The sequence below is a fragment of the Vigna umbellata genome, chromosome 7 (assembly GCF_029865625.1).
Source record: "Vigna umbellata cultivar VRB3 chromosome 7, Vumbellata_1.0, whole genome shotgun sequence".
Lineage (NCBI taxonomy): Eukaryota > Viridiplantae > Streptophyta > Magnoliopsida > Fabales > Fabaceae > Vigna > Vigna umbellata.
In genome coordinates, this window is record NC_142171.1 from 6,204,921 (window position 1) to 6,222,271 (window position 17,351).

A 17,351-nucleotide genomic window follows, 5' to 3' on the forward strand; every position below is an offset into this window, starting at 1 on the left:
TAGTCATATAAATAGAAAGAAAAAAGGTAATGTGGATTTGAGTTTTAAAATTTTTATTATGAATTATTACATTTATTTTAATTAAATTCTTTAAATATTTTAAAAATACTGAATTTTCTTTTATTATACTTATCGTTACTATTACTTTAATTATTATTTTAAAAATGTTTATTAAGCCTCATCGAATTAGCGTCATGACTATTGTGTTGACTTGACTGTCAGCTCTAATAAAACTTAAAAAAATAATTAGGTTTGAAGTTGAAGTTCCCACCTTAAAAGGATCATAATTAAGGTGAGCCTTTAGTACAAAAAAAAAAAAACTATTTTTCATCAACCTGCAAGTTGAAATCCACGTTACTGTAACAGTTTTTAGATTTTAATATTTACTACTTTGATCACTTGTTATTGGTTATATACTTATTTCCCTTTATTTAGATACAAACTTTAATTTAGTCCTTTGTCTCTTTTCTGTGAAAGGAATCAATTTTGTGGTTTAATATATTATTATATATAAAAAATTATCTACATTTTTTTAATTTTATCATTTTTTAACTATTTTTAAAAATATTAATAATCTATTATAATATAAATGTATTTCTTAATTTTATCTCTTTTAATAATTTTTTAAAAATTCAAATAATTATTTATAATAAAAAAGTATTTATATAATAAAAAATTATAAAAATTATTTATTTTTATAATTAAAAGTCATTTTATAATTTAATAACTTTTTTGTATAACAAATCTTTTCAATGAAAAAGTGTGTTAGTCTTAGTAATAACTTTTAAAGATGGTAAAAATATGTAAATATTCAGGAATGAAATTTATAATAAATAATTAATATTATAAATATTTATTATTATATAAATAATTAATATTTTAATACTTATTTATAAACGAGGCCACATGAATATTTCCTTTTATCTCCTGAAATAAATACATGGATATTTCCTTTTATCTCCTGAAATAAATATTAATTGATGAGACAAGATTTACATTATAAAAGCCAAAGAAAATATAATTGTGCAATTTTTTTTTTAGCTTCTTTCCTTACTTAAAAATAATGGTAAGATTTACTAAGGTTAATTAACTACAAGGTTATAAAAAAAAGTAATATAATAAAGTATATTATTTTAAATTGAATAAAAATGTAACTTAAGAAAATAATCTAAATTTGTATAAAGAATATTAGATTATAAGTAGAATTATAACAAAACAGTTTTTTTTATAAGAAAACATTTAATTGAATAGTAGTGGTTCTCTAACAAGTTACGTATACTGTTACTTTTCTCTCACTTAATTCGACTAGGTTGTTGTTATGTTGCTTTCTCCTTTATTTATGGTTCATGTCATTAGTTTGTGTCCATGGATTGAAGTAAATTCAATTTGACAGGGAGAAAAAATAAATGTGGTGGTGCAACAGATAAATGTTAAAGCATATGTTAGGATGTGAAGTTTTTGTCCTTTTCAATGAAACTTTCATATGTTTCTCGAATCACAAATATTAAAATTAAATTCTCTTAAGGTTTTATATTTAAATTATATTAAAGTACCATGGAATATTTTTTTATTATAAAAAATTATTGAACATGGTATCGAAATATAATAAAAGAAAATTTTATTTAAGACAACTTTCATTTCCTCCACGTAATAAATTACTGTTGTTATTTTTTTTAATGTATTTTCTCATTTGCCACAAAATTATTGGTTCACCAATCTTTCTTCACTTCGTTTTTTCTTGATATTATTGCGAAGATATGTTTGGTATCTTAAGCGATCTTGTTTTGGTAAATAGGTTATGATATACTCTTACATCCACAAATAATCAATACTAGTTTTTCTTTTACTTTATGTTTTCTTTTGAGTAATTTGATATTTTAATTAGATGTTGGAGATTTATTAAACGGAACAGTTACACAATAAATGACTTCAGCTTAATGTATTTTTAGATTTTAACATGTAGTTATGTTGAGAATGTTTTTATTTATTTTTTCTTAATTACTTCATTTTATTGCGAAACAATAAAAGTTAAATTTTTGTTTGACAAAGTATATTCACGTTTTTTCTATTAAAATCATAAATAAAAAGAAATATTTTTTTTGTTGAATAATGTAGATCACATGTATACACCTTGAAGAGACTCAGTTATTATTGAGACAATTAGTTTTGTAAAACTTTTTCTCGCTTGATTTCTAAGAAGTCATACTTCATACTATTGATTAAGACTATTGATTGAAGACGTCTCTTTCACTTCTATTTTTCTTTCAACACCATGTTTTATCTTGCACATTTATCTTTTAATATCTTTTGACTCTTCAGTCACACATACCTAATAATCAAACTTTGGACTCAAAGGAACATTCTTTATGGTATAAACATTTTCTATTTCATTTTCATGTTTTTCTCAATTGATTAACAATCACATTTTTCCTGAGTAATAATTAAAATTTGATCTGGACTATTTCATCTTTAAATTTTCAAAGTCATTCCTTAATAATTGAAATCTCTTTTTCTTTCCTTTACTTAAAAATCTTTGAGTGATTTTCTCAATATCTCCTAAGCTTCCTTTGAAGTAGTAATATAGACAATATTCTTAAACATGTCATTCAAACATCCTTTAGATAAAAGTAAGAACTTGTTGATAATTTTTTCTTGCTTTGTACAAAGTTTCCATCTCATGTGGAGATAATTTATCTTCATCTTAAGACTTCTTATAGACTTTTTCGTACAATCTCTCAAACATCTTGAAAGTTAACCAACAATTTTATATGAAGACATTATTTTTTTATAATTTTTTTGTAAGACCAAAATATAGGAAGATAATAGCCATATCTCAATTTTATTTTATTTTTCTCTCAACTTTCTAAATCACATCTAACTCTTAATATAACTTTGTTAGACGAAGAGATGAAAATAAAAAAGAAAACTCGATCTTTTTTACTTGAAACAACCAACTACAATAAGGTATTTAAAGTGTTAATGGAGAGATATAAACTCTTTTTTAGGAGTTTCTTCTCTACTAATAAAAACTTTCTAGATATTGTTAATAAAATCATAAGTATTTTAGATATTTCTTTATTTTAAATGATTAGTAGTTTTGATTTTAAATTATTAGCAGTTTTGATTTGTGTGCATTGCATTGTACTCTTCTCTCCTTATGTTCTTAGCTATATAAAAAATATATTCTTTTTGTTAATTTTAATTGTTCTTCTTTGCCGATGGGGGCGTTTTTCAATTTTGACTTTTAATTATAGAAAATTTAATAAATACATAATACGTTTTTTAGTTTTGTAAAAATTGAAATTAAGAAGCACTTAAATGAGAAGTGGATTAAATTCAAACGAGGATTTTTATAATTTTGCAAATGAAAATAAAATTAAGAAACAATTAAAGATAGCTTGTCTTGGTAGTCCTAAAGCTGGAAGCACAAAACAAGAAGTTTGGAGTCGTTCGCAAGGTTTTTTCTCAATTGAAGTTAAACTTTGTACTATTTCCCTTTTGCTACCAAATTATATAAATAACAAGATGCTAGGCCTGCGAAGTACTTGAATGCTTTTTAATATATTGGTGTCCTATGTTGTTAATTTGGTAAATGCATTTTGGTGATTATTAATTAGCTTGGTGAATAATGTGCAAAATGGATACAAAATTCAGAAAAGATGGAAAGATAGGAAAAAGACATGATGATTATCGAATATATATTTCATTGCATTAAAAAAGTTGAAAGTCACACTCCAGTGGAAGTTTCCCACTGTTTTAATTTAATTTTTCTCACTTTCCGGGGACAAAGTTTGTGGCATATGCCCAAGCATTGTTGTTGACTGGGTCGGCAAGGTGGTCTGCAAGGTTTTCCAGGGGTCCCTTTCCGGTCACAATCGCCTGAACAAAGAAACCGAACATGGAGAACATGGCTAATCTACCGTTCTTCAGCTCTTTCACCTTCAACTCAGCAAAAGCATCTGGGTCATCAGCAAGGCCCAATGGGTCGAAGCTTCCACCTGGGTAAATTGGGTCGGTCACCTCACCAAGAGGCCCACCGGCAATACGGTAACCCTCAACGGCACCCATCAAAATAACCTGAGAGGCCCAAATAGCAAGGATGCTCTGTGCATGAATCAGGCTCGGGTTGCCCAAGTAGTCAAGTCCACCCTCACTGAATATCTGAGACCCAGCCTTAAACCACACGGCCTCGCCGAACTTCACACCGTTACGGGACAAGAGTTCGGGGAAAACACAGCCCAAGGCTCCCAACATGGCCCATCTGGAGTGGATGACTTCAAGTTCACGGTTTCTAGCAAAGGTCTCCGGGTCAGCAGAAAGCCCAGCAGTGTCCCAACCATAGTCACCTGGGAATTCACCAGTGAGGTAAGATGGGGCCTCACCGGAGAATGGGCCCAAATACTTGACACGGTCTGGGCCGTACCATGGGCTTCCAGAGGAAACAGACTTAGAGGCTGTTTTCCTCATGGAAATCCTTCCACCGGAAAGGTCAGGGGTGGAGGGGGAGAGCTTGATTGCTTGGCCAGCCAATGACGGTGAAGAGAGAGCCATTGTTGAAGCAGCCATTGTTAAACAGTGAAAAGCTTTGTAAGTGAAAGTGGAGAGAATAGTTAAGAATGGTGCCTGCTGTGGTGGTAGACTAGAGGAGCATTATATATATATATAGGTTAATTGAGAAAAGGATTCTTATCTAAATATCATATGATATCTATATTTCAATTTCTATTGGTTTGAATTTGGAATATGATTTGTGTCCACTATTCCGTTCCTAATTGTTTGTCTTGCTACCCTCACCAGCACAGATCAGATATCTACAAACATATCATGGAATACCTCTCCTACCAAATCAGAATTTGCCACGTAAGATTTATTTGGATAGCCTGTGTAGATTGATCATAAGTAAATAGATGAACAATGTGTGGTAAAATTTTCTACTTTTACAGAAGAGGGACCATAGTGCATTCATTCCGTTGCTAGTTTATTTCAACCCATAAAGCTTAAAATTTCTGTAACACTTTCATATCCATATTATATGTTTACATACTAACTTACATATATAAAATTCAAGAAAAAAAAACAGTAAACATAGAAATTACTTGTTGACTAAAAATAAATGTGTAACCTTATTCTAATTTCACAATAGAATTACAACTTTTTTATATCTAACATTTGAAATCAGTAAAAGAGTTGAACTTCCAACTTATCTAAGGGTATGTTATTTTGGTGGACATATTTGAGAGAGAGGAAGTAGATGAATTTGAAAGAATTAGGAAGTGAATTTAAAAATAAAATTTGTGAAAGTTTATGTATGATTTGATGAATGTGATAGATAAAAAAATTATTTTAGTTGATAGAAAATAAAAATTAGTAAAATGTTTTTAGTGATAAGAATAATATAAAATAATATTTATTAATAATCTAAATATTTGTTAAAAAATTTAGGGTTAAATATGTTTTAGTTCCTCAACTATCAAACGATTTTGTTTTTCGTCATTTTTTCAAACTTTGTACACTTTGATTCATGTCCTTTAAGAAAATCATAATTTTTGGTCCTTCAAAACAAACAGTGTTAAAAATTAGGTGATGTGGCTAACGGTGAAGTGTCACATCGTTTTTTTTTCTCACACTGAGTTAATCTGTCTCCCACCGTTCGGTCACCATCATCATTTAGTCGTCATAACCGTTCGGCCATTAACAATATTGTTCAGTCATTACCGTACGGTGAGGGACATATTGACTTAGTGTCAGAAAAAAAAAATGACGTGGCAATCCGTTAGCCAACTCAGCCTAATTCTAACTACGTTAATTTTGGAGTTCGGCCATTAACAATATTGTTCAGTCATTATGGTACGGTGAGGGACATATTGACTTAGTGTCAGAAAAAAATAATGACGTGGCAATTCATTAGCTAATTCAGCCTAATTCTAACTACGTGGAGGACGAAAAATTATAGTTTCAAGAACAAAGATCAAAGTGTGTCAAAGTTTGAAAGAAAGGCGAAAAATAAAATCGTTTGATAGTTGAGGGACTAAAAACATATTTAACCAAAAATTTTATAAGAGTAAAAAGAAAATCAAATATAATTATGAAAATAAAATAAATTTTTGTATTTAAATAAAGTGAAATAATTATGGATAAAATTTTAATTTTTAAAAATATAATATTTATAAAAATTATTATAAGAGGAAATAAAATAAAAATTAATTATAAAAATTAAATAAATTTGTATTTAAATAACGTTGGAGGAAGATCCGATACGCTATCCTAGATTCGGATACGTGCTCCTAGATTCGAATAGAGATTATAGCCTTTGTCTTCAAACTTTGATTACTCAAAATCAATTATCCCACCAGTAATTATCAAAAGGAAATATCAATTAATCAGAAATCACCCCACAACGATTATTAGAAAAGAACACATCTCACAAATTCGCACTTTTTCCTTTTTGTAAATCTTTACAAGTAAAAGTAACTTTGTTTCATAATCCGTATGCACAAATCATGATTAATAGTATATTCTTCGCAAAGCAACATAACCTAATTCTTTCTTCAAACATTACATTAGATGAATGTTACAGTTCCTTTCATACAAATATAAAATATATACTATTTTTTTTTATTCTCATTTAAATTAAAGTTATAAATTAAATATTAAAAATAGTATATATATATATATATATATGTTATTTAAATAAATGTATAAAATTAAAGTTTGTATAAATATTAAATTTAATTTATTGACACCAGATGACGTAATAAAAAAATGTTGAAATATATATGTAGTAGAATAATCAAAATAACTTCATTAATATATATTTTTTTCTTTTTGAATTGTTTTCATCTTTGCTTATTTTTTGATTTTATGTTAAATTTAATAGAAAAACTTACAAGGACATAATAGAAAAAATCCATAATTGTATGTCATACAAATTAAGAGATCAAAACTAAAATAAAAAGAAACGTTTATAATATACAGCTACACAAAGAATATTTGGGGGTAAATTTTGCTCTATTATTTATTAAATAGTCACTGCAACTAAACATACAAATTAGATATGATTTATTTTTAAATTCAAAATCTAAAGTAAATGGTTAAGTTAAGAAGAAGAAAAAAATCTGAAGGGTTCAATGTGAACTTTGTTTTTTTTTTTTTAAATTATTCATTTAGTTTTGTTTGTGCATAAATTGAAAATAATATAATCAAAATTTATAAAAATTAAACCTTCAAACATTATAAATCGAAACAGCAACAAAATGTTTTGCAAGCAATATTTGTATTTTTAAAGGTAAAATTGTCACTTTATTTTCCATTTTCAAAGATTTGTACATTACACGATAAAATAATTTCTCTTTTTGTTTACACGTTTTCTTATTCAACGTATTTAAAAAATAAGAAATAAATGAAAAACAACGCGACACTTTGTAATTAAAAGTAAAAAAAAAGTAAATGAATTCTTAGCTTTTTATAAGTTTATATAAAAAAGAAGTGAATCCTATTGGCAGTTGTGGATCAAAAGTTTGAGTTTCTCTCCATGGTATTCTTAGAATGCAAGAAAAGTTGGGAATGTGATCAATTAAACTTTCTTTCAAAAAAGAAAATCAAAAGAAAAAGAAAAACCGCCAAACTTCCTTCATTCTGTTTTCACCATCCATCCCTCGGCAATTAGAAAAGTAGTCCATAGTAGAAATCCGTAACCGCCCAAAAATGGCATTGCATTCCCGTATCAGTGTCATCCTAATCATCTTCATACTTTTTTGCTTCCTCGTGTTCCTGGTCAGTGGAATTCAAATAATCTCCAAATCGAAACTCGAGAAGTGCGAGAAGAACTCAGACTCCAAAAATCTCAATTGTACCACCAAAATCGTAGTGAACATGGCTGTTCCCAGTGGCTCGGTAAATTATAAAGTACGCCACGCAGTGTTTATGCATTTCTGTTTGTTGATGTTGTTTTGTGATTGCGCAGAGTGGAGGAGAGGCGTCGATTGTTGCGGAATTGGTGGAAGTGGAGGAAAATTCAACCAGGAAAATGCAGACATTGCGGATTCCACCCGTGATAACGATCAATAAAACTTCTGCGTATGCGTTGTATGAGTTAACATATATACGAGTATGGTACTCTTCTGTAGTTATTGGACTATACATGTGATAATTTAGTGTTACAGAGATGTTATTTGGTTGATATGATACGTCTTAAAAGATGTAATGTGGAGTGAGAGAAAGAGACAAACAAAATGTTGTTGCGAGTTAAAATATAAATAACACAACTATTTTTTATTATTGAGAACTAATCTATCATCATTTCATCATAGTTTTGGATAATTAGTAGTATTTTAATAATTTTATTTATATAGCTAATGGCTTTGGATGTAGTTTGATCTTTTGTATGATTAAGTGAGACTTGCTTGTTCACAGGATGTTCCTTATAAACCTGAAGAGTATTATGTTCAGACACGCAAATGTGAGCCAGATGCTGGGGCAAATGTAGTGAAGATATGCGAGAGGCAAGCCATGTTTTATTTATTTTATTATGACCAGAGACTGACAAGTTTAGACTATGTTGATTTCACTGCATGGTTTCTGGTACTTATGTTGCAGACTGCGAGATGAAGAGGGTCATATTATTGAGAACACTCAGGTGGCCTTCTAACACCAATATCATAGTCATTGATAATCATCATAGTTCCACTATTTTCTTCTTAAGTTATTTATTTTAATTTTATTTAAGCATTTGGCTGGTTATCATCCCTGCCCTCCATGCTTATATACATACATCAAAATTATACTGTTTTCTTTTTTCCTTCCATCGTGAAGTTTTCTAATATTGAACTTCTTGAAGTATACTTTGAAGTCAATCTTAGTTGATTTACGATTACAATATTTGTGCTTAAGGTCATGATGATAATTTTAAAGGAAATTATTCAAAACGAAGAATTAGAATAAGAATCCTGTGTTTGATCCATCCTCCCCCAAATACTCTTTGGCATTTCATCTCACTTCTGACTCAGGATTAACATTTCTCTCCTTCCGTATTTAATGTAGCCAATTTGTTGTCCATGTGGGCCTCAAAGGCGGATGCCTTCATCATGTGGAAACTTCTGTAAGTGATTTGGTGTTGCAGAAATTTGTAGATTGTTAGCAAACACCAAACTAACAATTTTGGGTTAAATTGTTTAACTAGTTGACAAATTAACAAAAGGAAAGGCCAATACTGCACATTGCGTGCGTTTCCCTGGTGATTGGTAAGCCTCCACCCTCGCCGTCATTTTTGTTTCCAATTGTGATTGGTTTGGGTGGGCTATTCTGGCTATTGTCTTGGTGAGTTCTTTGCTCGACTTAGGGGAGCATATGACCATGTTTAAATTGAACCGTCTGTATATGCAGATCAATATTTTATATAATCTTTCGGTTTTCACCTTGAACGAAAAATTTCAGATGTTTTCTTCATGTTAGTTCTAGATTTTTTTCGAAACAGTGAGTTAATCAAATAACTTTATTAAGTTCGTTGAAATTTTAGAGACTACACAGGACAGGGGAGTGATCACAATTGAGTATAATACAGACATATTGTACCCCCAGCTATATTCTACTAATCATCTAGTTTATTTATGAAATAAATTAGTTCAAGTTCAACTCTTAATGTACAAATATTCAACTCCAAACACTAAAAATGTACAAATATAATGGTAATTTAACTCAGTCATATGATATTCTAACAGTTCACCTTTGTTATTTAAGATTACAGTGTAGTTTTGTCTTGTTTTAATTGTAATCCTCTCTGAAATTCGACGAAGTGAAAGCCGCCTCGTTATTTTAGTCATGAGTTACAACTCAGATTTCCTTTTCTCAATCATTTCAGGTTTCATGTTTTTGGCATTGGGCGGAGAACTTTGGGGTTTAGTGTTCGAATACAGGTGAAGAGTGGAACTAAAATTTCGGTATGTAATTTTTTCTTTCCGTATGCATCTTTTATTGTTTGTTTGAATTATTCTGAATCTCTGGTGTCCTTATTCTTGTTACTTCGTTCACCTTGTACACTTAAGTACCATTTTTCGTCCCAAATTTTTTGAAAAGGAATAATTTTACATTTTATTTTCATTTTCTTTTACTTTTTTAAGTTTGTTTGATAACATGTTACAAGTGAGCAAATTGAGTAAAACAATCGTGCTTTCTTTAGAACAGAGTCGTGTTTTTAATCATCCTTTATGTGTATCTAACTTGTAATTTTGTCCATCCATAATTTGGCTGGCAGGAAGTGGTTGTGGCGCCTGAAAACAGAACAGTGATCTCTGATGATAAATTTTTGAGGGTTAATCTTATTGGAGATTTTGTTGGGTACACAAATATACCATCTTTTGAGGATTTCTATCTAGTTGTACCAAGGCAGGTATGCTTGTTTCACTGGTTTCACTGTACTTAGCCTCTATTGACTTTAGCTTTAACAAAATTGAGGTTAAATTAAGATCAAATAAAGAATTGTCTGTTAGGCTGATTTCTTGACTACTCTGTTGTTTCTAACTCTCGTTTAGACATTTTGCGGATATTTCTCTTTCGCCAAGAGATTGTCTAACATGATTTTATTAATTGGTAATAATAAAATTTTACCATGAAAAATAAATTGCACTAATCTATCACAGAAATAAATAAAAAAAACTGTAAAATGCATTGATAGAATAAATTATTATCATGTTTGTTAACCATACAGTTCTTAATCTATTTTGACAGGTCACAAAAATAAGGATAGACTTGAAACCTGTCATTGCGGTTTGTTTTTTAAGTTTGAAGGCATACAGGCTTCCCCATGCACAGCGTATTTGTGGCACAAAAACATCATTGGGTACATATTCCCATTGATGGTGCAAGCATGATGTAGTATTAATTGACTGATATTTAATCTAGGACACCTCCTTACCGTTGTAGATTCCTTATCATTGTAGATTATGCCAAAAAGATTTTTCCCCTTCAATCTTCAGTTTTTATGTTGGCAAGCTTAGAGGTATCATTATGTGTTCTAGCTAAGAATGTTAACATTGTAGGATTAAGAACACTTTTTTTTCCTTTCTAGAGGTTTCTCAATGAAGAATGCTTGCAACACCAAAAATATACCTGACAAATATAATTGGAAATTGTCAAAATAATATAATTATAGGGAGGCTAAGGTATTTGCAACTGCAAGTCCGTAGTTCCATATTCTCTGATGTTTTGTTGTCTCCTCGCTGCCCTAGTTTGGGCAGTTCTTTTAGTGACAGACCTTATTCCAATTTTGAATACCAATCATTCATTTATCTTGGCATTACTGGTGTAGTTTAAGGAAGATAGCCGCGTTGAACTACTTTATATACTTTTGGCATGGTTCACAGCTTCCACAAGCATACATAAAAATTGCTTTTCTTTTCTTGTGACAGGGCAGCCCTGGTCAACCGCAGGATTTGGGTAGAAACATTTCTATGTGGATGCTGCTCGAGAGAGTGAGATTTACCTTAGATTCTGTTGAATGCAACAAAATTGGTGTGAGCTATGAAGCTTTCAATCGACAACCAAACTTTTGCTCTTCGCCCTTTTGGACCTGCTTGCATAATCAATTGTGGAATTTTCGGGAGGTTGGTAATGTTACTAGGATTTTTTTTTTCTTCAACTTTTATTCTTATCTTGCTTTTTGGTTTCGTTTTTGTCATTTTCTTTTCACTTCTATTTTGTAACTGTATTAATTCCATTTATTGGTGAAGCTTGCCTTTCCTTCCTCTATGGGGACCATTTACCCAAATTCTTAATTTGTTAAAGACTCATGGATGACTTTTAATAACTCTAACACCAAACCTGATCATATATTCACAAACACGTGTCTACAAGTTTAAGACGAGATTGCTTAAATCAATAAAGACAAGAGTTGTTTTTATTTGGGATTTCCGGTTCGCTTGAGTTAGCTTCTTGAATTGAGCTAGTTTCAGTTCATTTCTAATAATTTCAAATCACATTGTTTATCATCCAATATTTTTATTGAAACTTTGTATGTATTTTTCTTATAATTGTTGAAAATTTGAAGAATCTTTTTTCTTCGTAACAGGCTGACCTGAATCGAATAAGTAGGAATCAAGTGCCACTCTATGGTTTGGAAGGAAGGTTTGAAAGGATAAACCAACATCCAGTTACGTTGCAATAATTTTGTTTTTATTTAGTATGGTGTCATCTGTTAGAAAATTATTTTTTTTATATTTTATTTATCTGCAGAGTGCTGGGAGTTATTCATTCTCCATAGGAATTACAGAGGTTCTTAATACAAACCTTGTGCTAGAATTAAGTGCGAATGATGTAGAGTATGTTTATCAAAGGTATTATAATTTACTTGGTCTATATATGATTTCGAAACAGTAACGTTCTTCATAATTATAAGTCATGGATATGGAGCTGTCTTTTTCTCACAATTGTCACCGAATCACAGATTCAGATGTGACTGAACTTACGTTCCCTTTTTAATTTGATTATTTGTTAGCTTGAATGAGTCTGTAAAATGACAAAATAGTTCAGAAGTTGGACATAGTCATTCAGTGACAAAATTGTTTTACGATGTGATATTGAACTCTATTTTTCCTTTTGGGTGCGGAGGGGGGGGACTTTGGATGCTGTTTCCTTTCACTTTTTCGTATGTTCAATCCGTATAGCCAATAAGCAGACAAAATGGAGATCATAAATTAATATATAAAGCCGTGGTATGAGACGTGCAGAAAATATTTGAAAAACGATGGTGGAAAGTTTCTATAGTCAGCCATTTTTTTATGCACACTACTGAATGACTTTTGGTCGTTAAATACTTCGAATGTCAACCAGAATTATTGTTTTATGGTAAAAAGCGTTTCAAAAGTTGCTTGACATGGTTTTTTTCCCCAGGAGCCCAGGAAAGATTATAAGTGTTAGCGTCCCTACATTTGAAGCTCTAACCCAATTTGGTGTTGCTATAATCACAACTAAGAACACGGGTGAGGTGGAAGCGTCATATAGTTTGACGGTAGTATGCTTCTCTATATTGTGCTTCAGCTGGTATTTTTTATTAATGACAGACATGCATTATTTAAATTTCTATACTCGTGGCACAGTTCTTTAAGTCTTGAAAGCGTTAGTGGAGTTCTGTTCTATTTCTTTGTTTATAATAATATGTAATCGGACACTGGGTTGTGATAATTTTTTTACAAACTCTTCTGACCTGTGCTCATTGTTTATGACATATCATTATATGTGGACACAATATTTTAAATAAGTACCTAGAAATCTCACACTTCGCATTAATCATTCCTTGTTTACCCATAAGAGTCGTGGGGCAAAATTATTGTTTGTCTAAATGTGTTGTAAAATCAGAAAAACCATAAAGGTTGTAGAACTAGACAAAAATAGAGCTTTTCTTGTGAAGATACACTATGGAAAAAGGGCTAGACAAAGAGTTTACTGCAATATATGAGTGCAATGGTTTGTTATTCTACAAAGGATTTCTCTCTTATTTATAAGAGAGATATTAAGTCCACGTTATCTTTTGCTTGAGGCTTGTACTTTGCAGTTCTCCCAATTCCATCCAGAGAACTCATCAAATTTCACATTTCTAGAAATAAGAAATTTTTCTGTCAAAGGATTGTATATCCTGTAACATCTGGAGTAGACAATCTCCAAGATCAATATTCAAAACTTCAAGAAAAAGATTTAGATGATGATGATAACGATTTTCCGCTGAAATTTATGAGATTTTTCTTGAGATACTTCTTGAGATTTTTCTAACACTTCTTGAGATTTTTCTTGGATACTCCAAGTTTTGATAGCATGTTGTGAGATCAGAAAATACATAAAGGTTGTAGAACTAGAGAAAAAACAAAGACGAGAGATTTTCTTGTGAAGATACACTATGAAAGAATAGATAGACAAAGACTCTACTGCAATGCATGAGTGCAGTGACTTGTTATTCTACAAAGGATTTCTCTCTTATTTATAAGAGACATATGTCTACTTTTCCACAAAACCAAAACTTAATAAACAAGTTTTACAAAAAACAACTAAGTTTTCCAAATTTTCCACAAAGTTTGACTTTAGAAAAATCTCATTTCCTAACAAAATAATCTCTAATTAGTTATGACATAAATATGAATTTAAGAGGTGCATGCTGCTCCGGATGCTTTTGTTCTATTAGGGTTACAAAAATTTTGGTTAAAATATTTGAGTCTTGCATTGCAGTAATTTTTTGGAGGGTCCAACAAGCTGTAGTTTTAGCCTTTCTACATTGATTGTTTTGTCTTGCAGTTTAATTGCTCCAAGGATATCACCCTGATGGAGGTATTATGCTAAAACATATGTCAGCAATCTGTTTTTTGCCCCTTCCGTAGGTTCTCTGTTATACGTTTTTTTAAACATGCTTCAGGAGCAATTTTTAATAATGAAGCCAAATGAGATTACAACCAGATCGTTCAAACTCTACCCCAGCAATGATCAAGCTTCAAAATATTTTTGTGCGGGTAAAGTTGAAACTTAGGATGGATACCTTGCTATTTGTTCTGAGGATAAAAAACTCATTGATATTCACTTTGTTTCTTTTTCTGGGACGTTTTTAACAAAGCCATATTAAAGGACTCTGATTATAATGAAGTTGATAGAGCCGAATGTCAATTTGCTACGACGGCAACTGTTCTTGACAATGGCACACAGGTTTGTTCTTTCCTGGTACCTGAATTTAGCACGCATTATTCTCAATGACTATGAACACGATGAATTTGTTTAACCCATATAGCTGATTCTGTCTAGCTAAGAAAAGACCTATATTCTCAAGTAATATGAAACTTGTTCAAATCTGGATACTACGTTGCCATTATGTCCTTGAAAGCTGCAACTGATCATATTATGAGAAAAAGATCCCCCCACCTTCCAGCCCCCGTAAAACATGAAAGGGACCCTGCTGTATAGCTTAATTAATGGTTAATGCCTTGTTTAATCTTGGAGATGGAGATGATGGATGAAGAGCGAAATAAAATAGGATGTTTGATGGATGAAAGATGTGAAAAATAAGTTTAAAAAATTATGGGACAAAAAATTGTGGGAAGTCTCCTTATCTTCTATCAAGTTAATTAAATTATACAACTTTTAGAAAACATTTTATTATTTCTCACTTATATTTACTTTATCAAGAAACTAAATACCTTCTGACTTTATTTATTTGATGTTATCCGTCAACTTCAATTTATTTTCATGGTGAATGTAATAGAAGTGTTGCCGAGTGACGTGGAAATTCTAAAAATGCTACCAGTGCTAAGTGGTTGTTTAGACAGCATTTTTTAATTCTAAATACTTTTATGGAAAATATATTGGGGATGAGGATGGTGCAATTAAGTGCACATGCTCTAATGGATCGTGAATTTGAGCATGAAAAACTATCGCAACTACCGTGTTTTGAAAATGTGTTGCGTAAATGACAATTAATTGTCTGTTGTTCTTATTTGAACTTCGCGTGAAATCCTATAGCAGGCAATTAATGGACAATGTAATACCGTTTCCCGTAGATATATTAACTTAATCAGAAAGGTAGTCTTCTGGTTGCTTCAGAGTATATGCTAGTTATTGGGGTGTTATCGCAACAAATTTTGAATCTCTAAATCTCCTATTTCTGCAGGGGATGCCTTTTCAACCACCGGAGACAAGTTTAAATGGTTTCTTTGATTCTATTGAAAACTTATGGAATAAACTTTGGACCAGCTTAACAGAATTTATGACTGGAAGAACTTGTAGGTATTATTATTTCTACTATGCTTTGTATTGTCGAACTATACAATTTAAATTCTAACATAAAATACAAAATATGAATTTCCTAAATTTTGTATCATTTTTATTCTTTGGCAATATCTAGAGTTGCTTTGATAGTTATATATATTTCTTCATTGACACCACCCACTTTGATTAGAAATTCTACACACCAAACACGGATTAGTAGCACTGACTGTCGTGAACACGTGAAAGCCTTGAAGACAATCTTTGGAATATTCAGTCATTAAAGCATAAAGGATTAAAACTGGGATTATTTTATGAAAAAACTGTTCTGAAATTTAGTCAGTATCAAAATTACACAAAAAGTTCGTGCACGTATTCAACTTTACTCTAGTTCCATTTGCATAAAATCCTTCCTATTTCCTTCATGACGTTTGTAATAGACTGATAATGAGTTTTGCCATCTATCTGTTCTTAGTAATTTAATTTTTCGTTATAAACTATTACCTGAACATTGAAGCAGGGTATTGGAATATCAATAACTACATTTTGCTTTCATAACCATAAACCTTTTCTTTAATATTTGATTCATATGTCTTGAGTACTTGATAAAATTTCTTCCACGCGTCTCGGTCTGGGTGGGAGAAAAGACAAAAATGCTCTGGGTTTTTTGACTTCAAGTGCCACATACAATATGTATGCTTGAGTTGGGTAATGATGTTTGGTCTGTTTTTGGCAATTTTTCCGACAGGTATGATTTCTATTCAATGTCTATTAGTTACTATATAATTTGTACATTCAGCAGAGCAACTTAAAATAAATACTATTATTTGAATTGCAGTGCTTGTACTATTATGGCTTTTACACCAAAAGGGTCTATTTGATCCTCTTTATGACTGGTGGGACGATCTCTTAGACGCTGATGAACAAATCGTCATGGATAAACGCAAAACCACAACTGACAAGGGACATCACCATATTCATGACAGCAACCATCACAAGCAAGAGTTTAGGCGCCCTAACTATAATGCTCGATATAGGCGAAGGACCGCTTATGAGCATAAACTCAAGCATTCGGGAAGGAGCTCTGATTATTTTGATGATTTACATGTTCATAAAGAAATGCACAAGCATTCTGAAAGGAATTCCGATTATTTTGATCATTCACACCATGTTCATAAAGAAATGCACAAGCATGGTCATAAGAAAAAGAACATGGATAATCGGCAGCATACTGCTGACCATCCTGCACACCACAAACACAGAAAGAAATGGGATAGTTCAGAGGGACAACTTAAAGAGAAGAAGATAAAGCATGATAAAGTGAGGCAAGAGAATTATGGCAAACGCAGACAAGTTCAGCTAGATGAGCCAGAGGATGAGTAGATTGAAGCCCGAACTTACAACTTAATGCGGACATCTTTTTTTTTTAATTTCAGACACCAAAGTTTAACAGCAACTTGCTAGTTGATATACCTACTTCATAGAATCATGGTTACGCTTTATCCTTTTACCTTCTCCCGTTTCCACTACTAATCTTTCTAACTTTCTATTATTATCTAATAAGGTGGGTTGGACTACAATTGGGGAAGGAGAGTTATTGAAAGATATTATTAGGATTTAGT

At 31.1% G+C, this 17,351-nt stretch overlaps 2 protein-coding genes across 2 annotated transcripts; one reads left to right on the forward strand and one right to left on the reverse strand.

Moving 5' to 3' along the window:
- Positions 1-3,687: 3,687 nt before the first annotated feature.
- LOC124836160 (chlorophyll a-b binding protein, chloroplastic-like) lies at positions 3,688-4,643 on the reverse strand. The gene has a single exon (XM_047311256.2). It carries the CDS (start codon positions 4,564-4,566, stop codon positions 3,772-3,774), a length of 795 nt encoding a protein of 264 aa, XP_047167212.2. The 5' UTR covers positions 4,567-4,643; the 3' UTR covers positions 3,688-3,771.
- A 2,877-nt stretch (positions 4,644-7,520) lies between these two features.
- Positions 7,521-17,244, forward strand: LOC148195017 (protein HAPLESS 2-like). The gene is made up of 18 exons (XM_088094240.1): positions 7,521-7,893; positions 7,964-8,107; positions 8,413-8,501; positions 8,596-8,635; positions 9,040-9,097; positions 9,179-9,239; positions 9,857-9,935; positions 10,250-10,384; positions 11,403-11,597; positions 12,062-12,142; positions 12,226-12,326; positions 12,883-13,000; positions 14,275-14,307; positions 14,393-14,486; positions 14,588-14,676; positions 15,635-15,750; positions 16,377-16,477; positions 16,568-17,244. The coding sequence occupies exons 1-18, from the start codon at positions 7,705-7,707 to the stop codon at positions 17,110-17,112; spliced, it is 2,268 nt and encodes a 755-aa protein (XP_087950366.1). The 5' UTR covers positions 7,521-7,704; the 3' UTR covers positions 17,113-17,244.
- Positions 17,245-17,351: the final 107 nt, after the last annotated feature.